We start from the raw sequence: 24000 nt of genomic DNA, 5'->3' as shown, positions 1-24000 counted from the left end.
CATACCCGCTTACCACTGTCTCACGCGGGCTCCCGCAGACAATGGCATTCGACAAGGGCACGTTTCGAAACAACAATCTACTCTAAAGCGCTTTCCCGACTCGCATTGGTGTCGCTTGGGTGAGAGTCGTAATCTTAATTAGTAGACCAACTTCGTACTGCACCGAGGTTTAGTTGTAGACACTAATGCAGCCGTCGATTCACCGCGGGACAGTGATATATCGTAGGATTCCCGCACAATACTTGCAACGTAATCGCTGGTTTACTGACTACATAATATGCCAGTAGTAGCAAATCCACCGTATGTTCACGCAGTATTGTTCTAGTGGCAGGAGCAACGAGCGATGCTCTTCTTTCTCTTCCAAGTACTTCCGGTCGGGCACTTCCGGTTTTCCTTATATTCAGGAAACGTATATTGCAAAAGCAAAACTGGTACGAAGTCAATGGTTCCAGTTCAAGTTTAGAGTTATATCGGGTACATCTGAACTGTCAGAATAAATAATGAAAATTAGAGTTAACTGAAAGAGCAGTTGTGAGCAGCTGGCATCGTTGCGGCACCTGGCGGAGATGGTGTCAATCACGCGCTTCTTTCTACATGGCCTCCGAGATCAGCTTCGGCAGCGCGACGAAACACGAAGTTAACCCAAGGAATACACCCGAGCACACGAACGCCGACGCACGAATGGCACTATACCAGACATCCAAGGGAAGGATTAGGGCCGCCTCCAGATTTTCTTTCTCCGCTTAATTTTTATACGACAGTGTCTCGAAGAACGCCTATTAATAATAGATCAAAAGGCACCGAACAGAGACAAGCAGATTAGACGTTAAATAAGATGAAGAAGGAAGATGCCCGACGCCCTTCTTAACCTTGCCTAATTAGCAGCTGCCATGACAACCGCATGACGTTGCTGGTTTTACTGTCTCTTTGCGCGTTTGAGTTATTTTCGTTCACGAAAGAAAATAGAAAGAAAAGCATGCGAGGATCTCGATTTATGCTGTACGCGTAATAATTTGTCACTTGGCGAGAGCTATAGCAGTGAGCAGACAATTCCGAGATCTTTGACGTTGCCGGAAAGCTCAGCACTACATTGCCAGCCATCTTTAATTTTTGCATGCTTTCCGCATCATCATGCATTCACTTACGGTGTAAGCCTTAGCTACCTCCGATTCCAGCTAATTACGGGAGCTTCGTTTTGATTTAATTTTAATTAAATGTACCTCAAGAAGGACAGTTACAAAATAATGCCCTGAAATCCGTGACGTCACTCTTAAACATATTTCATCGTATCACAATAATAAAAGCTTTTTTTTTGGGGGGGGGGGGGGCTGAAGCACCAAATTTCAAGACATGCAGACTATTATTTTGTCATGCTAATAATCTGTTTCTTTAATAACCATGCAACAAATTCGGTGCTCCCAGTACGATGGTGTGTTGGGAGCGATCCCATGCGACGCACGTGGAAATTTATTTCTTTGCCAGACAGGAAGAGTGTGGCCTGCTGAACAAACACACGCACACAAAAAGGAAGCTAATCGTCGATAGGTTATCACGAAGTCATTGTGCCTAAGACCTATGTCGCCAACGCGTTGGCCGGTCACAGCATATATATTTTCCACTATACGGTCCTTTCGTATAACAGATCATCCGCATGCCCCTTTCCTAAACGCACTCTTAATTTTTCTCTCACTTCTCCAGTGCTCTCTTGTTATTTTATTACTCGCATCGAAGATGACAAGGCGGCGCAGAGCCGCGGTCAGGTCTCGATTGACGTCAGAGTCGCCATTTCTTCGCGTTTGAAAAGAAAAAAGTACCTGAAAGACGAATGACATATCTGTCTGCCGCCGCCGCGACGACGGCTGCACGTCGCCACCACCGCTCGGTGTTGTTTATGCAAGATCTTCAATAGGTGACATGCTGAACTACGTATAGTAGTAAGGGGCCGGCAATCGAAGGCGAACGATAATAAAGAAAGCAACACGTGTGTATGTGTGTGTAAAAGAGAGAGAGGGAAAGGAGAGAGAGAGGGGATGGCTATAGCAGAAAGTCTGCTTTTTCCGGCAGAAGAATCGTGCCAGGTGTCACGCTGGAAGATGTCATATAAAGCCGTATGCGCGTACGTTCAAGGATTTCTGCGCGCGGCCCAGCTTATGTGTGCCGCGACTATTGGACGGAAAGGCCGCGCTGAGCGGGTGCAGTCTCGATGAATATGCTCTGCGGAATCTTTGTTTTTCTCGCCCGTGCACTGTGATCGCAACAGGAGCGGCGGACCTAAGCCTAACGGTTTTTCCCGACCGTATCTTCCACGCACATCCATGGAGTGTCCCCCCCAGGGGAAAGCTGATAAACGTCTATCGATATCTTATACCTGAGCCCGCGTGCGTACACATACGCGGTTTGCGAGGACGTGTGTTTTACACCGGAGACCACCGCAGCTAGCGACAGCTGCCGTTTTTGCTGCATACTACTATATATATACACACAGCTGCAACGTTGGCTGCAGCTTCCTGCCGCCTGCCGCGCCGTGCTCGCATTGTGAAAACGGTAGTACAGTGACACCGAAGCCGGACGACTGCGAGCAGCTTTGGGAGCTGCAGCGCTCACTGCCTGGTTGGATAAAGCCGACAGGTTTTGCGCAGCGCGCGTTTGTGTGTGTGAGCGCGCGCGCTCCTCTGTGTGGTCTTCGAGATCAGCAAAAAGTGTTCGTTTTGTGCCTGTTAAAGGAGTAGCTTCGATGGACGGAAGACTTTCGCCTGCTTCGGATGTTTTGAGCGGATACTTTTCAGCGTGACTGGAAACCTTTTCCCTGTTGGAGTGTGTGTTACCTACGAAAGCGGCCTCATTTACTGGATTTAGTGCTGTTATCGAGAATGGATGACTGTTCAGTCCGAGGACACAATTCGTGCGATCCGATCTTGCTTGAGTGATCGTGAACGAAGCTATAATTGTGATTACCCTAGTGCAACTATGGCTGGCTGCGTTTTTTTTTTAAATTTTGCTCCGTATAGATGAAGTACGTTTATATAAGTTCGCTTAACCTCAGCGCATGTGTCCGCTTATAACCGGGATGGGGTCGAGTCTAACACTACGAGCAACGCACGCGCACGTTTCCAATGTCACTGGCAGTGAAGCCGAACTGTATGTAAGTGGCCCGGAAAATTCGGCGTTAACTGAGCTGGCATATCACGACCGGATGACGATTTCTGGACACGTAGTTGCCGGAGTGACAAGGGCGCGAGCTTGATTGAGAGCGTTCGACACTTGGTAGAGTCGATCATCTTCACTCCCGCGGCCTGCACAGGAAACGAGCAAGAGATTGTGCGGGGCGCGTGCTCGGTTAAGACCGGAGACTCTGGTCGGCCCTCGGCCAAGTGTCGCGATATACTCGACGAACGTGGACGCTTCTCTCTTTCTCTTGTGACTGTGTAAGCAGCGACGCTGTTTCCGCCAGAGATTTTGCACCCTTCTCCGCAACACCCTCTTGTTTGTGTGTGGTTCCTGGTGATAACGAATGTGCGCGCGATGCCCAAGAGGACGTCGGCGTCGTCCAAGTTCCGCGCAGCCGCATTGCAAGCCGTGCGTTCTGTGCGTTCGCAGTCCAGCGACCTGTTCGAGCTGCTCAACAAGCTGCAGAATAGCCGGCTCGACGACCAGCGCTGCGAGCTGCCCCGAGGCGAGCCGTCCCAGGCACGCCGCAACAATGCGGCGCCCGTCAGCAAGGCCGAGGTGAGTGCATCTTATACAATACGTCTAAATGAGGGATTAGGAGAAAAAAAAAGGACAAAAAGGCCGCGGCTAGCTTTGCACGGCGTTGCTGTTGCAAGGCTATAGAGTCTCAGCGAAGCTGTATTTTCTGTTATTCGATGGTTTTGCTACAGATTTCCTGTAGTTTTGCTAGGTTATCCTACATCAAGTTTTGTCAAGTTCGGCAAGTCATATCAATCTCTAACATTCATATTACAGTGGTTATTGCTATGTAAAGCTAGGCAATGTTTATCCCTCATTCACCCTCCTTATACAAGGTTCATCCCAGTATTTGCCTACGTTTATCAAGGTATACCCACAAGCTAAACTATAAGCTTCAACTCTGGCACGCGTTGGTGAGCGGCCTAGCGCCCCGTCTCTGGCTAGCTTACCTCTGGAAGAGAGCGCGCGCCGGTCCATGATGATGATAGTTTTTCGGATTCAGTAGGCACATTACGCCCGGCCTATATAAACAGCTTCTCGGCTGTTAAAAATCACCGCCCAAGCGCTAGATGGCTAACCAGCGGAGCTGAAGCGTGCGGCCCCGGTGTTTATCACGAGCTGGGATCTCTATCCGAGTGTTTTCTGTTGTAGCTTTTGATTTCTCTGTGGCCACATTTAAGAGATGCGTGCTTCAAAGTTGGCATTTTGTGACGTTATAGCTTAAAGGATATTAGGAACCCCTAAATTATTTTATGGACACCGATCTATGCTGCGGCAGATATCATCTCTATGCTGCGGCGGATATCATCTCTAGCTGCATATGCTGACAAAACCTGAAGAGAAACTATAGTGCGAGCGCGGAGACCATTTCGAGGTAGCGTATGCTAAAATTTCTTCGTTGTAGTTTTCGCGCAATCACTAGCGATGTGTGACAATTTCTTCGCCTGTCCTGCGCCCTGGGTTCTTCGCGCACAATGCGTCAATTGTATTCCCTTGATTTAACTTTAAAATGTCTCGCGTTTTTAACGCCAGCACTTGCGCAGCTCTTTTAGATAACGATAAACTTCACTTCAAGGAAATCCAGTTTCGCATTAAAGTGTAAAGTTGGGCAAGTTGGTACGGATTCGTGATGTTAAACAACGCGAATAATGAGGGTCTGGTTGAAAACGTTACATAACAGGACAGTTTTGCATGCTAAAACCCGCGTAGTGGATAGAAGAGGACAACAAATAAATTTAATCACGTTAGTTGGACGCTTCCGCAGAACTTTTTTGTCATATTCTAGGACACTGTGCTTTGAACCGGTGATTGTCTAGATCTGCGATCTGCTATATTTCCTGGTTAGAAGTTGTGCGCCGGAGCGACCGGCCTGAAAAAGGTATTGGCCCGAGATTCAATGCCCTTCTATACCAGGATGAACTTTTTTTTTCTTCATATACGAAACTTTCTTACTGAGAAAACCATAATGCAGCCTCGTGCCACACAGTCGAGAGTAGCGCTTTCATACACATTATTCGACATGTTCTTACATGATTTTATTAAGGCATAAAAAAGTCATCGGCTGTTGCTTCTTTCATTGAACGCTGCTTAACTAGGTTTCGGGACGGGGAAACCTACACGAAACTATGTTGACCGACGTGTGTTTTTTTTTTCTTTTTTTTTTCTGCGTTGACGCGTCCGTTTTACGCCGCGGAATCTATTGCCACGTTGGTGTCTTTCATGTTATTATTTTTCTTTGCCTTTCTTTATATGACGAAAGACGCACGCTATACGGCATTGGCGGGATCCCGCGATGAACATTTCGACCACGTTTCCAGCCCGGTCGGTCACACAGTGCAAATGGGCGCGCGCTAGACGCCGCGTCGCGCCGAAGCCTATAGGGCTGAAAACGCGTCCGACATGGCCGCTGAAGTGCTTCTGCGCAGTGCACAGCCAACGCAGCGCGACCGGAAATTGGGCCTTCATCCACGTGTTTAGCAGATGAACACTTCAGTTGCTACAGGCAACGACGACGGTCATGCGTTCATATACAGGCAACAATCAAACGTGCCAACGAGAAATTACAAGTGAACGTCGACAAAAAATCACACTGCCGGGTCAGAAACGACTGATCGCTGACCAGCCCACGATCGAGAGAGCATCAATTATTGGACAAATGAAGCACACAAATACGCGTGCGACCGGGGCACCTTCGAGGGCCGCAAATCTGTGGGCTCGCCGGCGCCTGCTTTTCGAGTATACGACGCCGCCATCGAAAAGTGCGAGTTTTAAAGGCTTCGCATAAAATGTAGGATATCTGCTGCGGCTGGCTCCGCAAGAAACAGCGTGAATTGCCGGTGACCACTGGCACAAGTTCAAGGGGATATTTGCGTGTCATGGATGCGTGGGAACCAAACTTCTCGCGGTTCCCACTCATCGGAAGAAGCGCCCGCATCGAGGTCGCGATTAATGACCAAGCGGCTATAAGTTCTACAATCGATCAAATTTCTTGCCAGAAAGCACGTTACGTAGGGAGGAGACGTCACGGCGGCGTGCGACGCAAGTGGACAGCAAGGAAAAGCAAAAAAGGTACGATGAGAATATGCGAGTCGAATGCATGCCCATTCCAGGTATATTACATCACAATGGCTGAATTGTCGCGGCGCCATATTTCCTTCTAGTAATTGTCGTGCTACGTGTCGTATTTCGTTTGCTCAGTTTCATATTTTGCGAGCAGCGGCCCGTCTCAAGAGATACCTCACGCCGGTGATGCGAATCACTGGCGTAGACAGAAAGGGGGGGGGGGTGTTGAACCCTTTCCCTCCGAAATTTTTCCAATTTTGCATGGGTGTATTACAGGCACACATACAAATGCACGGACGAACATACATAAAGCATGGTTAACCATCTCTCTCCCCCCCCCCCCCCCCCCCCCCCACACACACACTCCTGAAAAAAACTTCTGGCTACGCTACTGCTGCGTATGTATCGCATTAGTACATTACCTGTTAAAATAAAACATATCATTTTGTAGATGCGGATGCTAGTACAACACGAAAATATGGAACTTAGGCGACATAGTGATCGCCGTCTACACACAAGATATAAGTGAAATACCTGGGATTGAGTATCAGTCTAAACTTCGCGTGCTTGTGCCTATCAGGAAACGGAAAATAGTAATAATAATTTCTAATTGCATGAGTGGCTGAACCATCCCGGTTTCGTGCGAGGCTAAAGGAAAAGGAAAGACCCTCATAGTCTCTGATACACGTCTGCTAGCCCACCACCCAAGCGTGGAAGATATTCATCAAGGAGTTCCGTAAAAGTTTCCCGTGACAAGAAATTAGATAGTTTTGTCAGTTCAGGCATATAAGACCGGACCAACGAGCAGTCGGATCCATATGTCCGACTGTTTGTTATTAACTATGTTCGTTGGCTAATGGTAAGGGGAAATTGTTTAAGTGCATTATGTGGCGCTTAACTGTTTTGTTTGCACCGGTTAGAAAAAAAATGCGTACCTGATTAATGGGTGCTGAGCTACGCACGTGAGCAACACAAACGCTTGAGGGGTTTTACGCTCCGGTTCGTGCGGTCATAAACTGGAACGAGAGTCTAGACTACTTAGAAGGTAAGGAAAAGTCATATTGCGACAGCACGGCCTCCACAGATTTGTAATAAACGAAAAAAAAAAGAAAGTCTGAACTTCAAGGAGGCGCTTTATTTCACCATGCTATACTGGGGCGTGTACAGTCGTGGACGAAAGAAATACCAACAAGTTGGGGTTTAATCAAATGTGACATTTCCTTCTTGTCACCGCCAGTGTGCACGTTATGTCAGCACGATTTCGGCATTCACACGTAATCTGACGCCTATAAACTACCCTTATCAACACGGGTCCGTGATAGTGATAGTGCCCTGAAGTTAGCACTCACGAAGCCTCTTCTGCTATGTAATTTCTTGTTCACGTTTCATTTGTTCATGGTTGTAAGTACTGTATAATCTCCCACGAGGATCTTTGCATCCCACGCATTCTGCCGTCATAAATCACGCTCACTTTGTGCCAGCGTTATACGCACTAAACAACAACGTCTGTCTCCCAGACGACTACGCAACAATCGCGCGAGCTGGAACTGTGCATTCCCCAAACACGCACACACACACGCATACTCCGATCAGAACACAGGCGGCACGCCAACGGATCATTTGCATTCGTGGCCCGCAGGCACGGCGGCCTGCGAGTGTTTTGTGTACCCGCAGCAAGAGTGTGCTTTCACTACATGTATATATATATCACCGTGCTTTGCGCTCTCTTTCCATCCTCCTCTCCCCTCGATTCTCGTTCAGCGTAATCTCCCTTTCACGCCGACTGCAGAAGGGGCCCCTGTTATGTGTATAGCCCCAACGCTATGCCATTGCACGGTCCATTTCACGCGTAGTATTTCCGCTCTCTCGCCTCGGCTCTTTGTATACACGGGCGCTCTTCATTCTGAGTGCAGCCAGGCGTTGCCGAAACCTTGCACCCCCCTCTCCCCTCGATTCGTCTCTTGCCTTCCCAGCTTCTACGGTTAGGTAGATAAGAAGAAAAGCGTCGTTGTGTAGCGTTAAGGAAAAGGCAATATGCAACCTCTTAAAGGGGCTTTCTCGGCCATCGCGCTAAAAGCTTGCCGCGCTATCGCGAGGATAAAAAAAGCACGCCCGCGGGTATCGCGGGTCCGCTGTACGACGTTACGTCGGCTCCCGCGTTTTTCTTGCTTTCCTCTTTAGCTTTGTTTGTCCGTGAATGCGGCGCGTGAATGAGCGCTTGTAATATTATGTGGTTCATTAACGTGTATGGAAAGTGGTATACATTAGAGGGTAACATAGGTGAGCGGGGAAAGTTTGCGCGGCCACACAAACACATGCACACTCGCGTGTTTTTATGTGGCCGCGCATCTTTTCCCAACTCGCCTTTCAATGTATAACATTTTTCATTAAAGGCGGTTCAGCAGCTAAACATCGGTCATTGACAATACACGCAAAACGAACTGTCCCGCGATAAAAAAGTGTGTGTGTGTGTGTGTGTGTGTGTGTGTGTGTGTGTGTGTGTGTGTGTGTGTGTGTGTGTGTGTGTGTGTGTGTGTGTGTGTGTGTGTGTGTGTGTGTGTGTGTGTGTGTGTGTGTGTGTGTTCAGTATTGCGGGTATCAGTGTTTAGGTCTGGAATCTCCATTAAACGACTGTTTCCTTTTCTTTTTATTTGTCTTTTTACACTCACAAGGATCCCCTTTTAATGCCTACTCGCCACGGTGGCCCGCGTTTTAATCCCGGGACCCGTAGGTCGCGGGATCGAATCCAGGCTTCGGCGGCCGCATATGGCTTGAAGCGAAATGCTAGAGGCCCGCGTACTTAAATTCATGTGCCCATTTGGAAAGAAGCACACGTGGTCGAAATTTCCGAAGCCCTCCACTACGGCGTCCGTCATAATCATATCGTGGTTTTGGGGCATAAAACCCGAACAGTTATTCTTAGTTTTAATGCCCTGCGAAGCTCGGAAAACATTAATACGTCAGAAACCAAATGAGCGATAAGTTTTCAGCTAGCAAAGAGTAAAAGCATATGAATACAGTGCCGTGTTGTCTCATCCACGCCTGGGCAGAAGATATGATAATGGCGGCAAAAGGTTCCTAAAAATAAAGATAACGGGAAAAGGTACACACAGAAGAAACGATAATAAAAACGGCACAATGTGCATCTGTTGCCTTTATGTACAGAGAACCGATAAGGACAGCGCACTGAGTAAACGCCGAATAGATCCGATATTCCGCTGCCGTCTTATCTAAAGGCACCCTGATACAAGAGTAGATAGCGGCAGTTGCATTGTAAAGCAATCAATATTGTCTGAAGCGACTATCCTTCCGTCCATAGGCATTTCAGCCATCTGGGTTCCTCTTCCAACAAGGAACAAATCGGCTACGGGTCGTGTAATTTCCTGCTAAGGTCGCCTTATATACACCCGCGAAAACACCAAAGTGATATTTAAGCTGCGCATTTATTGAGACTGCGAACTTGAAGGACGTAGTTAGAGAAAGTGCAGTTTGTTGAAGCAGCAGCAGAAAAAATAGGCGTTTGTCGTGAGCTGCCAGAAGTAATGTAGAGAACATGAGTGTAGTAATTACTGTCTCTGTAAGTAAAGTTGCGTTTTTTACTGATAGTGGTATGAGGTTTAGTACAGGCATTTCTGCAGCTCGCAAGAAAACGCGGCGCACCATAGAGGTGCGTGGGGAGGAAAGGCAGATGAGAGCAGAAAAGAGAGGCCACCCTCTCGAGATATGAGTGTACCCACACATCCAATCGTAAGGTCTGCATTCGCCCCCCGTTTTAAAGACAGGGGAGTTCCCGGCGGCGCTTGGAATCGAACTCTGTACCTTCCGCAGTGGCCTTCATGATTCCATTTCTCTCCGTTGCTCTTTCGCCTCCACCTTACCTTTATTTATTGCTGTTTGTCAGTGCTCACGGAAAAAAATACGCATATATATATATATATATATATATATATATATATATATATATATATATATATATATTATCACGGCCGTGGCGTTTGTTTGCCTTGTGAATGTTGTTAATAGTTTAGTAACAATTCGTAGCGCAAATGACAGGGACACAAGAGAAGACACGAGATGACAAACTTCTCTCGTGTCCGTGATATTTGCAATACAAATTGTTACTGATGCCGATCCACCAGGCCCTAATAGCCACCACAATTCTACGGCTAATAGCCAACACAGAATTTCTTGCTGAAAGTTATGTCTTAACGAGATATTTGTGCCTTTAGACAAAAAAAAGAAGTAATGGCGGCTTTGTACTAAGCCGGACTTCCTTTTCAATTATATATATATATATATATATATATATATATATATATATATATATATATATATATATATATATGCGTCTGTACGTTGAAAACTTTAAGTTGTGCCACTTCATGTCTCCCTTTCATTTTTACAGAGGCAGACTCAAGACCAAGAAAAGTTAGAGGAGGTAAGCAACAATTCGTACTGTAATAACCGTTTGCACTGTCTTTCTTCCAGCCGAGAAATGGAATGCAGTATGTCCTCGTAGCGTGTTTCCATACCCCCGTCTGCCGCGTTGGTGCAGCGGTTACGGTGCTCGGCTGCTGACCCGAAGGTGGCGGGTTCGATCCCGGCTGCGGCCGTTGCATTTCAATGAAGGCGAAATGCTAGAGGCCCGTGTACTGTGCGATGTCAGTGCACGTTAAACAACACCAGATGGTCTAAATTTGCCGGAGCCCTCTTGTACGGCGTGCCTCATGATCATATCGTGGTTTTGGCACGTAAAACCCCAGGTATTATTATTTCCATGCCCTAAATAGCGTCGAAGACAGACTCCCGGTTGGCTCGTGGCATCTGGGAGCCAGTATAACTACGCCGCGTGCCGCTTCGCGGTTCTTGCTGTTTAGCATCACTATACTGCCAGAAAACAGAGTCGATAGCGACGTGGCCCTCTAACAATGACCGCATATACGTGAAAGTTCTGCCGCTGCGCTTTTTAGGGTATGGAAGCGCCCGTCCCCGTAATATCCTTATCATGATCTCCGAGATCACAGCTTACGTCGCGTAATCTATCATCGAGGCGTTTTTATGAATGATATCTTGTAGAGCTTTCGTTTTCTTATAAAGGGCCCCTAAGCCACTCCTAGTTCAAAGACGAGAGAGTGGTTTCTTTCTCGGCTTCACTACTCTTCCTACAGGCGCTGTCTCCTCCGCGCCACTTTTTTCTTCATAAGACACCTGGACAATTCCAGAACATGTGTTTCAGCTCCACTAGCGTGAAACATGTGGAGGGGCGAAGCATGCAGTGTGCGCCGTTGTTTCCCTCAGCAAAATCATTGCTGATAGGCAATGAGAGACAGAAGAAAGACACAGAGACCCGCAGTCCGCTTTTAGTTAACGTGCACGCTGCGAATCTTTATTGTTCAACTAAACAGAAGAGACATCTCCCACCGGCTCTACATTGCAGGTCAAGATTCAGTGCCTACATATATGGGTTGGCCGGTGAATGGTTGTGCGGCGCGAGCAGCTGTTTTTTTTTTTTTTTTTCAGTCAGGAAACTCGCCAGCAGACGCTGCCTGCGTCGGCGTTGTCTCTCGCGGGCGAAGGCGCGTTCTCGTTCCTTGCGAGCTATGGTAGTTCAGCGTTCATTGCAGAAAGAGCGTTTCCATAGTTAACGCGCGCCGTTCGCTCTCTCTCGCCACACGGCGAGCGCTGAGGCGGTGGCGCCCTCTCTCGCGCTCAAGCAAATGCACCGTCACGACAGCAGACGACGATGCACGCCGAGACCCTAAGGTGCTTCGCTCCCTAAGAAAACACTGCTGCGTATCGATGACCAACGTAACTACAGGACTCTCGACGAAAACGTCCACCGTGTATAGTTATAGAATATATCTTTATGCAGACGGACGGTCGCACCTGTGGGATGACATCTTGATGGAAAGAGGATAGCGTTAACAACGTGACCTACATCCGAAGCAAAAACTTTAAAAAGACTGAAAAACTAACTGTACACTTGACAGAAAGAAATGTCCAAAAGAGCGCGATGGTGTTTGTGCATGAGTCACGACTCTATGTACATCTCGCGCCACGAAACTGAAACTGCATCTCAATGCAACCTCACCATGTCTTGCAGAATAAAAGCATTATTTTATTATAGGGAAACGTTTAAAACACCCACATTTCGCAGGTACACCCGACAGCAAATTTTACGGGACATAGGCTTCAGAGCAAAAGGGAATTTCTGCTCTGTTATTCAGTGATGCTTCTGATCTAGCGGGTAACAGTATAGGTGGCAACAACTACTACAGGCTGCAACGTTCGATTGGAGGCTTTGTTCCCAGACAAAGCGGGAATATACGCTTTTCTGAAATTTCACGTCCCGCAAACTTTTGCTGTCGGGTGTACACTTTATGCGATAGCATGTGGCATGTTCGTACTCCTCGATCCGATGCTCTCGACAGGCCAGCATTTGCTCCTGTAAAATATAGCGCCGCTGTTTGCGTTCTATTTTCTAAAGTCATGTTCAGCTGGAATAAAAATAAAAATGCGCACAGAATCTAGTGGCAGTAGTATTTCATCTTCCTGAAATTCGTTTGTTCGCCCTGCACTATATTCGAACTATCCGCTACTAAGCACATGGCGCAGGAAGGTGATTCGCTCTTTCTTCGGGTAGACATTTACGCGGAAAATACTGGCATTTAGTTTGCAACCAAGTAAACAATTCAAATGGCAGCCTGCGGAATTTTCGTAGATGAGGTCGATTGTTTGGATTAGCAGGCTATGACCTTCCTGATGTCAACGTGCGGAACTGCTCTGTGGTGGCACTGAGGGCACGACTCTTCTGGGAATGGAAACCATGTTGAACGAATATTCAAGAGACTTTAAGTAGAGAATATGTATCAGTAAATTGGCCTTACGCAATACCAAAAACACCGCTCTTGCCCCGATAAGGCGCCTGGCGAGCCCTGCACTATATATATATATATATATATATATATATATACACGCGAAACCAAAATGCAATCTTGCGACGGCGCCTTCAAGTTCTCTCATCAAGTTATAAAATTCTTCATCCTTAAAAAGGAATTGCGTTGTGTTTGTAAGCGATTCATGGCAAGTTTCAGATAATGTTTATAGAGCTAACGTATCCATAATACAGAAGAAAGAAGAGTGCTGAAATCTGTGACGTCACAGTGGCATTCGGTTGCTTTCAGTCACCTGAAGTCCTTGTAGCCGAATTAAGATCCTTTGATTTCGGCGTGAAATACAACAAAAAAGAAAACTTTGACACTAATTACCTCTTCCAATCAACTTATCATTGCAAAATTAAAGCCCGTGCAGGATAATTTATTAGCTTAAGCAGTCTAAGTGCTGCACTTAAGCGCTGCTATGTGAATCGAAACACTTTGCCGTTTTGAGCGCAGATTGCGTCTGTATGAGAATATCCACATATAAGCGCATGTAAGCCCCACGCGAGCGCAACTACTGCCACGAAATCATGGCACATTTCATTTCTCTCTTTGCGCGCTTAAACAAGCAGTTCCTTTGCAAACCGCGCACATTGCAATGGAGCGGATCCCTAATATTTTCAGCAGGGACGAACTCACCGCATTCGCTCATGAAACGCTCAAACAAATCGGTTCTACTTCATGCTACAGTGCAGACGATAAATAACACAAACGTGTGCACAGAAATTCTATAGGTGGGACAGACGTAAGAAAGCAAGATTAAAGGTATTGATAATAATTTTCGGTTTTTACGTGCCAAATCCACGATTGAGATAAAAGTGAAACAATGAATTGGCTTAGATTGATAAATTTTACTTTGAAATCTCTAATGTCGTTAATTTCATTATCATAGCTTTAATAATAGAGGAGAAAATCAAGAATAAAGTGGCATTCTTAAATTTCGCGCTTAAAACACCGCCCGTGACGTCACAGGTTTCAATATGCATCTTTCGTATTTTGGCGACCCTGGCTCAACGAAACGTCTTGAAACTTGGTATATTACGTCTCTGACCGCCTCAGAGGACAATGTGATTCACTTTTACCAATTGGGAACTACGTAGGCCCCAGTAGACGCCGTCAAAACCTATGACGTCATGGCGATTGGCGCGGGATAGTCAAGATGGCGTCGCCAACCGCATTTTATTTTTGCGCGTTTTCTCGCTTACCACGTGGACGCGGAATCGATTCCCGGCCGCGGCGGCTGCATTTTCGATGGAGGAGAAAATTTTTGAGGCCCGTGTACTTAGATTTAGGCGCACGTTAAAGAACCGCAGGTGGTCGAAATTTCCGGAGCCCTCCACTACGGCGTCTCTCATAATCATATCGTCGTTTTGGGACGCTAAACCCCAGATATTATCATCGCTTACCACGCGTCCTCTCGCGGCAAGCGTGGTGACTTTGGTATAGTGAAAGAGCAATCTACTAATACGAGCAAAATCGGTTTTTTTTCTTTAGTGTCCCTTTAAATGTGGGTGTCCAACCATAACCGAAAATCTGGTTTGCTGCCTTGCAGTGAGTGATAGGGCTGGTTGAATGGATTACAGACACTGAGCGCACGCACACGATCACAGATGACAGGAAGTGAACGCCAGTCCGTGGTAAACAACCTTTTGCAACTGTGTTAGCCCGTACGAGCCTTCGTCAGCCTCAGCTGCGCCGAGATATATGGCATTTGATGATGATTCTTGTCAAAGCTGACCTTTCATCGGGTAAGCAAGCGAAGTCGTCAGCGATCGTTTGTACACCCGCCACCTCGGCGGCGGTCGCGAAAACAAGGCGTTGAAGAGTATCATCACGACCGCAGTGACCACACGTAGCGTTGTCTGCCGCTGCTATCGTAGGAGTGGTATTGTTTTAAAAATGTCCTCAATAGTGAGTTCATCCTACTGACCCACCTTTCAAAGAGAACTTTTCAACACTCGTTGTCAACACGCGCTTCAGTCGTCGCTGCCACGTGCAACAACGCTTGTGGCCACCTGCTGAAAGCAGCCCAGTTTGCGAATAACTTGAAGCAGCGCTAAAAAAAGCGAGGACGAAGCTGAGGAACAAACACAACAGGACGAGCGCTGGTCGACGCAACAGGACGAGCGAAGGTAAGCGCTCGTCCTGTTGCGCTTGTTTCTCAGCTTTGTCCTCGTTTTCTTTCTTTCTTTTGTTTTTCCGCCGCTTCAAGTTACTCGCAAGATGAACCGACTCGCCCAAACCAACAAGTTCTTGCTATCACAGTACGATTTGTTTTTTTTTTTTGTATTTTCCTTTCTCTGCTCGTCCAGATCCTTCGTAAGCAGGGCGGCTACCCGATGGTGGTGCTTCCTGTGGCCGGCGGTTACTGGGTGGACGGCGTGGACTGCGCCTCCCCCTCGGACGTCTTCGACAGCGTCTTCGTGCCGGGACACTTCACGCCGGCCAAGATCAACAACCGGGAGATCGCCACCACATATCGCAGGCATTTCCTCGGAAAGGTAGGCATTCTCTCCGTGCACTGGCGCCGCCATTGGGGTTGGGAAGTTGGCTGAGCTGGTACGCTTGCATTACGAAATGAAACAGCGTAAAATGACAGTGACAAAGCGGGATAAACTTACAACGCGGGACTAGCCTTGTCTACGTTATTTTGCGCTGTTTCTTTTCATGATACCTGTCTTTACTCGGTAAATCTTCGCTGCGCTTAGATCAGATAGTTAACCCTTTGTTATTGCCTATACTTTTGACATGATCATATAAAAACCGGCTGTGGTATATTCATATAAGCTACAAAGAAATAGTATAAGACAAATTTCATCAAAATCAAGCCAGTAGTTTAGTGAAAAAAAGGTGGGACATATATGTACCACTGAACCATGAGAGTGTTTTCAAAAAGTGGGAAAACACTGTCCCACTGTCTCATGAAGGCGCCAACTTGAGATTGCATCAACGGGTATTTGGGATGGAAACGGCCGAAGCAAGTGGCACAGGGTGTCAATTCTCAAGTTGTGCTAAGGAAAGTTGCGCGGACCTCATTTCCAGCAGTAGAACACCACCTGCACCTGCGCCTCTTGTGAGCCTTCATAGCGCCGTGGTCTGTTCCTGTAAAGCTAACTTCACCGCGTGCACCAACCATTTTTTTGTTCATTTGCCTGTCCTTGATTTGGCTGTCAAAATTTTCGAGTACGGCTGTTGTCCCTGATTATGTGCCTACTTTTCAAGAGTTATATGATATCAAGAAACATGTTTCCACCCACGGATTTACAAAATACAAAAATTTACAAAATACACAAATTTACAAAAGAACGTGATGACTGGAAGCTAAAATCGCCTCTCTGAAAAACCAGCAAAAGAGGAAATTATCCGGCGTTTAGATTGGTAGGTTCTTTCTATCTGAAGGAGAGGAAAATTCAGAACCTATCATAAAAAAATTTGTCGACATTCAGTGCCATTTTAACAGTATTTCGGCCCTTCGAAAGTTTGGCAAAAGATTTTTTTTCGAGAATACGAAGACTTCGGTAAGATATGAGTGACTTATCGCTGCGCTAATTGCAACGGGTGATGTGAGAGAAAGTTTTTCCTGCAGACGAAAAAGTGGGACGTATGGGTCCCACTGTCCCACAAAGGGTTAACTGCAGGAAAACCACGGACATCGGTGTGTACATTGGTTGCCGTCTGGAGACAGTATCTGCTATAGAATAGTCGTGTCAGAGACTGTAATCGTTATTTTGTTCTAAATTAAAGGCAAATAACTAGACTATGCATAAGAACCGGGTAATAAAACATGCAGAAATTAACGTAGCATAATTCTGTTTTCCGCCTTCCTCCAAATCTTTTCTGCCGTTTCTCAAATTCAACATGTTTCTTCGACTTTACTGCACTAGAGCATTACCAAATATTTTTTCGTCTCCTCATATGGTAGACAATACAACTGCAAGCATATGAGCTACGCCATCGGCTTGGTATCCGGCTACTCTATACACGATCATCATCATCAACTTACCTTCTGTCCGCTACAGCACGAACGCCTCTCCCAATGACTTCTAATTGAGCCAGCCCTGCGCGATCTGGTTACGTTTTAAGCCTGCAATTTTCTCATTTGATCACGTTACCACCTGCGCTCCTAGTCGATATTCTAGTTATCGCGGCCGATTTCCTAGTTGGCATCAAGAAAAAAATGGACCTGAGCAGGTGACGTAATCCACAGGACAGATAACCGATGGTCAGTTAGGTACGAAAAGATGGGAAACGCAGACAAGGACGGCAGAGAGGTTGTTTAGGTGGGTGATGCACAGTGGAAAGGCTCTTTCCCAGCAGAGCAAACGTGCTCGGCGGGAAAGGCAACAACGCGAGCGTGGTCCGTTGGAGGTCGCGAAAACTGCTTAAAGGTCGTGCGAGTCCTTCTTTTTCAGTCGTTTCGGCCAGATCTCAATCACGGAAAAGCCATCGGGAAGAAAACATCCTTTGCCATCGAATGAATGAACAAACTTTATTAAAGGTCCGGCGGTTTACTCCGAGCCTTTTTTTTTTTTTTTTCATCGGGACATGGGAGCCGCGAGTTGACATTGGGGCGCAACAATAACGAAAGGGTCCGTTCTCACGGTTTCGAGCCGAGTTTATTTCCGATGGTTCAAACTGAGTGCGCCCCGCAGAGACGTGACCTGGGTTGACGATGTACGTATAGCAACCTGCATGGGCCCCCCGTTAAAGTGCGCGATGCAGCACCACAGTGTGTCAGCCATTTGAAACACGGTTTTGGCCTTGCACCACAGACTCGGTGCAACGCGTGTTCGTCGCCCAAACACGTTTTGCATTCTCTGAAGAAACGCGTTTTCTTCTTCAGAGGTGAAAGAAACGGTACAATATATTTGATTGTCCTGGAATACTTATTCCTTCCTTCAGGTCCCCATACCACGTGCACCTGCGAGCACAGCCGGTTGTAGCACAATCGGGCCTTGAGTACGTAGTGAAGGAATCAATGTTAAGGATCGGCGCATCAGCGTTAGAGCTTCCGCCCACTCTCGAACTCTCGTTTTGCCTCTCAGGTTGAAATCAAAACAAAGTTAGAGAAAAGCCTGCTCACACGTAGCTCTAACAGGCGGACTAAATAAATTTAAATATGAAAGAAGCGGGAACATAAATTTAAACAGCGCTTGTTTTAATTAGAGGTCGTAAAATATGTTTAGCGTAAATTACCTGCTGGGGCATTTTCAGGTGGGTCGTAAGCATAACATTGATTGATTGAGCACTACTTATTAATGACAGCTTGAGCACTAATTGGCCTCAAAATAGAAGTGTTATCTCACTGGTTAATTAAAGACTAATAAATTTTTCAACTATGTGCCCAATAATGTTCACAGATTTAATGCTAATTAGCCGTGACTAATTTTGTCTGATTAACAATGAATAATTACCTATTTGGTTAATATTGTCTAATAAGGTGGCAATATTAACACGATTAAGTCACACGATTAAGTGATCTTTAATTTTCGCTAATCCTGTACACTCTAAGAAAAAAAAGAGTATGCGTGACTCTTTTCGGAGAGTTCTGACTTGCCACGTATACGACTCTCTTTAAATAGTCACGGTGACTCTCTTGGTGGGTCAGGGTCGGCTCGCTCTAGGAGAGTCCCCTGACCCTCTAGGAAGAGTGCAAAGACTCTCATCGGGAGGATCACGTTATCACTCATAGGGAGTCAGACGACTCTTGCCGGTAACGCTCCTAGGGGGGTCAAGGGACCCACACCAAAGCATCAAGCGACTCCACAAGTATTTTAAGCTACTCATTTGATCCTTGCTCTATTTTTGCGCGACTACTGTTGAAAATAGTGGAGTATTCATTTTAAGCAAGTCCAATAATACTTGCCGTTCTGCCCAGCGACTGTAAAAAAAGAATAGTTCAGTTTTATAATTATTTTAAAAAACTCGTCAAAACAACACATATTTTCCAACAAAGTTATATAGAAAGCGCGAAAAGATGGTCTGTGATTTCCAATTAAGAAGTTTGGGTATTCCTCATTTACATGCTTCTATGAGTATAGCCAAATAAATGTGTGACTGTGATGTGCACAGTGTCATATGGTGCTAAATGAACAGCAGAAATCGCCATCATGTTTCCATATTTATTCCTTGTGATTAAGAATAAATCAAAAAGTGGTGACGGCTGGAAGCATCAGACTTGTGGCTTGCTAGGTTGTCGCTCCTGTCCAGCGTGAGCACCATGAAAAACGGTATCTGAAAAGCAGAACGTGATATTATGATGAGAAAATGAAATTGCAGTAAACGTTTGCACAACCTACACAATATAAGTGGTTCACACAGACATAATAAAGGCTAACAACAAAACAACAAAGCACATCCTCCGGCAGCCAGAGGCATGCCGTGAGCGGTTATTGACCGCACGTTTTACAAACGTAACCCATCCTTAAATACTCAGATAAACAGATGCGAGTACTAGGGCCCGAACGACACCCAGCGCGTGCGTACGCCGTCTACGTCGAGATCAGACATGTCATATGCTAGAATTAGCGCACATAACTCCCACAATCACGTACACTCACTCGATTCTGTTATAGCGCCCAACGTCATCGCACTGTATGCAAACCACGAAAACAGCAAACAGAAACGAGGGAAAAGAGTGCACGCCGGCGGCCGCAACAACGCGCGCCGTCGAAAGTCTAGAGCTTTTTCACTTTCACCGGCGAGGCGTGTCCAACTTTAATGACTACCGCATACTTTCTGGAAGCCACCGTACTATATCTGCACCTCAAACTACCGTCTTTAAGCCAACAAAAACCATTACATATAGTGCGTCTAAGGGTTCTGTACACAGGCTCTTTTTTTTCACGTTCCCACGCGTGGAAGCACGCTGCACACTCAAGGTAGATAGAAATGTTATGATGAAGTAGACTTAAGTGCTTCTCAAAACGACATCTTGCACCTTCAGTAGTGCAGACACGACGTGCGATCAGCAAGAAATGACTCTCGATTATTGTTTGCATCGCTCACTTTATGGGAGCTTGTACAGCAACGCGCATAACGGTGGGAACTCGTTAACTGACAGCTATAGTTGGCCATCCGCAACAGCCCCGCGGGCACAGGCTGCTGTTGGAAATGGCTGGCAGATAACTTCCGCAGAGCTGCTGCAGACGCCCAGCTAAAGCTGTATAATTAGTGCCTACGAAAGCAGTACACTCACCGTTAACTGGCGCCCGTTGTCCGTATCCACAGCTCCATGAATATTCCGCCCTCCAAGCGTCACTTCGTGCACGGAGCCGGCGTCAATACCACCGAAGACGCGCAACCAACTCATCCACGCAACGCATTCCAATAGACCAGGAGACTGAGACGACTGAGAGAGGAGAGCGGCGCGCCACCCCGGCGCCAACCCCGTCTGCGTCGCCGAGCAATGCGCCACAACGGCGCCAAAGGGCGAGCGTGCGATATGTATGGCGTATACGGCGGCTCTTCCGTATACCGAAGCCAATCGAAACGCGCTTCAGGAGGGTCCAGTGACTCCTTCCCAAATGCGAACTCTTTTTTTCTGCCTGTACCTTCCAAAAGGGGTCAGATGGACACCCGAGGAGAGTCACGGTTCCATGACCCTCTTTTGACTCTCTTTTTTCTTAGAGTGTATAATATCTCCGCTAGCTGTCGATTCCGTGCATAAGTGTATAGTTGCATCAAACTCATTCGGGAATAGCGTTTCCACTCCTCGCAAAGGAGAAAAAGTGGGATATTCTGTCTTCAGGAATATCGAATGGTTTTACTATATAACGCGCATGCGCGTATACAGAGAGGAGGCAACCGACGGAAAGGTCTGCCATGGAAGAAGCGACAGCTTCTACAGATTCTCTTTGGACAGTAATGAGCGAAACTTTGTTCATGAATATTTCCGGGCTTCAAGAATTGCGGCGCACACTATTGAGTTAATTATAGAAGGCGGCGCTTCAGCTGAAAGGCTATACACATCTGTATTAAGGAAACATGCACGCTCGGGACGACGCCGCCGAAGCACTTATTTATAGCGTCCGTTAATTGGCTCGCACAAAGGCTTCCTACATACCTGAACACCGACTTCAAAGCCGCGTCGGCATCAGATATTGAAACGAATGCTAATGGCATTTGAAGCGTACTTTGAAGTGAGGCTAGCATATCCGCAAGTCTACACTTTTCCGTTTTTAAAAATGGAACATTGTACGATATTGTGTACAGAACGTCGGGGGCGCTAACTTAAGGTGTGCGGTTACAGGTGTGTGTGTGTGTGTGGGGGGGGGGGGGGGGGGGGGTTGTACGTGTACCTTCGTAAGTGATTGGGTGAGAGGGGAGAGGGAGAGAGAGACCAGCGATCTATTCGAAGCATACCAAGAATGTAACCTTGCAAACATACGCCAGTAAGAAATCTGAAGGCGCACGTAAAATTTGCTAGAACCTTTTTTGTTCCCGCCTCCTACTCATCCTTATCAAAAGTTCATTTGTCCATGTGTTTTCTTATGCAGATTGTCGGGTAGGCGACTATATGTAGCGTACACACAGCGCTGCAGTTGTTTTTTTCTATAGTTTCAAAACGTCCACTCTTCATTCTCGTTCCGTCCGAGAGCGGAATAATGCACTCATATGAGAACCCCCCGGAAACCTCTGTTCTAGGTGACCCCCCCCCCCCCCCACCTTCTCCCCACCTAGGGCTTCTTGAGTTGGTAGAGAGTTTGTTAAAGAGTCGACACACCGTACGTAGCTGCAGCGCTCAAGCAAAGTCGCGATTTATTTATATATATATATATATATATATATATATATATATATATATATATATATATATATATATATATATATATATATATATATGACTTTGACAAAGTCTGGTCCACCAGACGAAACGTTAGTTAAAACATACAGTGCCAAACCAACGACAGTCGTAGTTTCTTTCTTCATTCCTTATTCTATCGGGGTCCGCGTGATTCTTTTCCCACTACTATATATATATATATATATATATATATATATATATATATATATATATATATATATATATATATATATATATATATATATATATACACGCAGCGAGCGATGGAAAGGAAAATGATAGGTGTAACCTTAAGAGACAGGAAGAGAGCAGAGTGGGTCAGGGAACAAACGGGGGTTAAGGACATCATAGTTGAACTCAAGAAGAAGAAATGGATATGGACCGGGCACGTAACACGTCGGCAGGATAACCGGTGGTCATTAAGCGTAAATGACTGGATTCCAAGAGATGGCAAATGCGTGAGGGGGAGACAGAAAATTAGGTGGGTAGATGAGATTAAGAAATTTGTATGTATAACGTGGTCAGCAGAAAGCACAGGACCGGGCTGATTGGCGGAACATGGGAGAGGCCTTTGCTCTGCAGTGGGCGTAGACAGGCTGATGATATATATATATATATATTATATATATATATATATATATATATATATATATATATATATTATTATATATATATATATATATATATATCTATATATATATATATATATATATATATATATATAGATATATACACACACACAGCGGAGATAAAGAGCTTGCATGGCGTGGTTCGAAGCAATCACTCTTTTGTGCTCGAACGTTCGGTTGAAACAGGATTGCACAAATGGAAGAGAAAATTTCGTCAAAGTTAAATTTGGAGTTGAGTTTTAATTGGAAGAGACATTATCCAAAGGGCGTTCACACAGCTAAGAGAAATAAGCCACAGGCAACTAACTGCATGCGCTCGGCTGTATACCTCGACGCTGAACTTTTTTTAACTTTAGCGAGTTTTAGCTAGGCACATATGCATTGCCGTCGTGACATTGATCGTATCTTGAATGTGCAGCTCGATGGAGGCGAAAATGTCTGAGGCCCGTGTGCTTAGATTTAGGTGCACGTTAAAGAACCCCAGGTGGTCGAAATATCCGGAGCCCTCCACTACGGCGTCTCATAATCATATCGTGGTTTTGGGACGTTAAACCCCAGATATTATTAATATTAATTATTATTATTCAATGTGCAGCTCGTGTCACGGTAGCCTGCGACGTTGCTCGTAGAGAAAAGCACGCTTAAAGTCGTGTTCCTGTTTCTTTTTTTTTCATTCCACGATTATAAATGTGAGTGCGACGCAGCACAATATTCAGTATTAAGATGCTAGAGCAAAGGCTTAGAAAACGCCGTAACTGACATTTAAATATCCGTTCCAAAAAGTAAAAATTTAATTCGCATTTTAGTTCAAAGCGTCGTCATTAGATGTTTCCACCGGCTGTTACCCCCTTCTTCGCTTTCACGCTGGTATTGCGTCTGTAACACGATCAAAATGTCAACGCATCTACGTCATGCTAAAGCGTAATATGTCAGCGAGTAGGTCTACGTTGCTAAGAGTAATATTTCCTACAGCACTACGGCGACGGCGACGCTTTAATTTTCAGCAGGTGAACGTCGATGTACGTATAGCAACAGTGGCCTTCCTCTCAGAAACAGCGCTCTAAATGTAATGCTGCACAAACACGCCGCTCTGTCAATAGTTGATTGTGACAGTTGGACGAACGTTCTTCTCAGAAGTCCGCCGACTTTTCGACAAATTCGCGCTCGCGAACTAAATGAAGAAAAAGCCAGGGAACCGCGCGCTGTCCGGCGCTTCCAACAAGATTAGGTCGTACATCGGGTCCCCCGGCCGGCCGGCCGGCTTGCTCTGCTTTGAGTCTCGCATTCGCTTCGTTGGAGGCGGCGGGTCAGTATGTATATGTAGTGACGCAAGGGGGGTCCTGCCTCGCCTAACGAATCTCACCAGAGTGCGCCGACA

The 24000-nt window shown here is 46.2% G+C and overlaps 2 protein-coding genes and 1 long non-coding RNA gene across 12 annotated transcripts in view; 2 read left to right on the top strand and 1 right to left on the bottom strand.

Annotated features, from left to right (window-relative positions):
* LOC119390078 (protein HIRA) overlaps positions 1–24000 on the top strand; it is a 298608-nt gene that overhangs the window by 132666 nt on the left and 141942 nt on the right. The window lies entirely within an intron of this gene.
* LOC125758044 (uncharacterized) overlaps positions 1–24000 on the bottom strand; it is a 276116-nt gene that overhangs the window by 127312 nt on the left and 124804 nt on the right. The gene's annotated exons all lie outside the window — the stretch shown is intronic.
* Positions 1–24000, top strand: part of LOC119390079 (rap1 GTPase-activating protein 1) — a 376410-nt gene that overhangs the window by 286327 nt on the left and 66083 nt on the right. The window contains exons 6-8 of the mRNA XM_049414651.1: positions 3598–3726; positions 10655–10687; positions 15500–15688. Of these exons, the coding sequence (XP_049270608.1) occupies positions 3598–3726; positions 10655–10687; positions 15500–15688 (351 nt within the window). The remainder of the gene's footprint in view (positions 1–3597; positions 3727–10654; positions 10688–15499; positions 15689–24000) is intronic.

Source organism: Rhipicephalus sanguineus, chromosome 4 (assembly GCF_013339695.2).
Source record: "Rhipicephalus sanguineus isolate Rsan-2018 chromosome 4, BIME_Rsan_1.4, whole genome shotgun sequence".
Taxonomy (NCBI): domain Eukaryota; kingdom Metazoa; phylum Arthropoda; class Arachnida; order Ixodida; family Ixodidae; genus Rhipicephalus; species Rhipicephalus sanguineus.
This window is presented reverse-complemented; position numbering and strand designations above follow the sequence as displayed.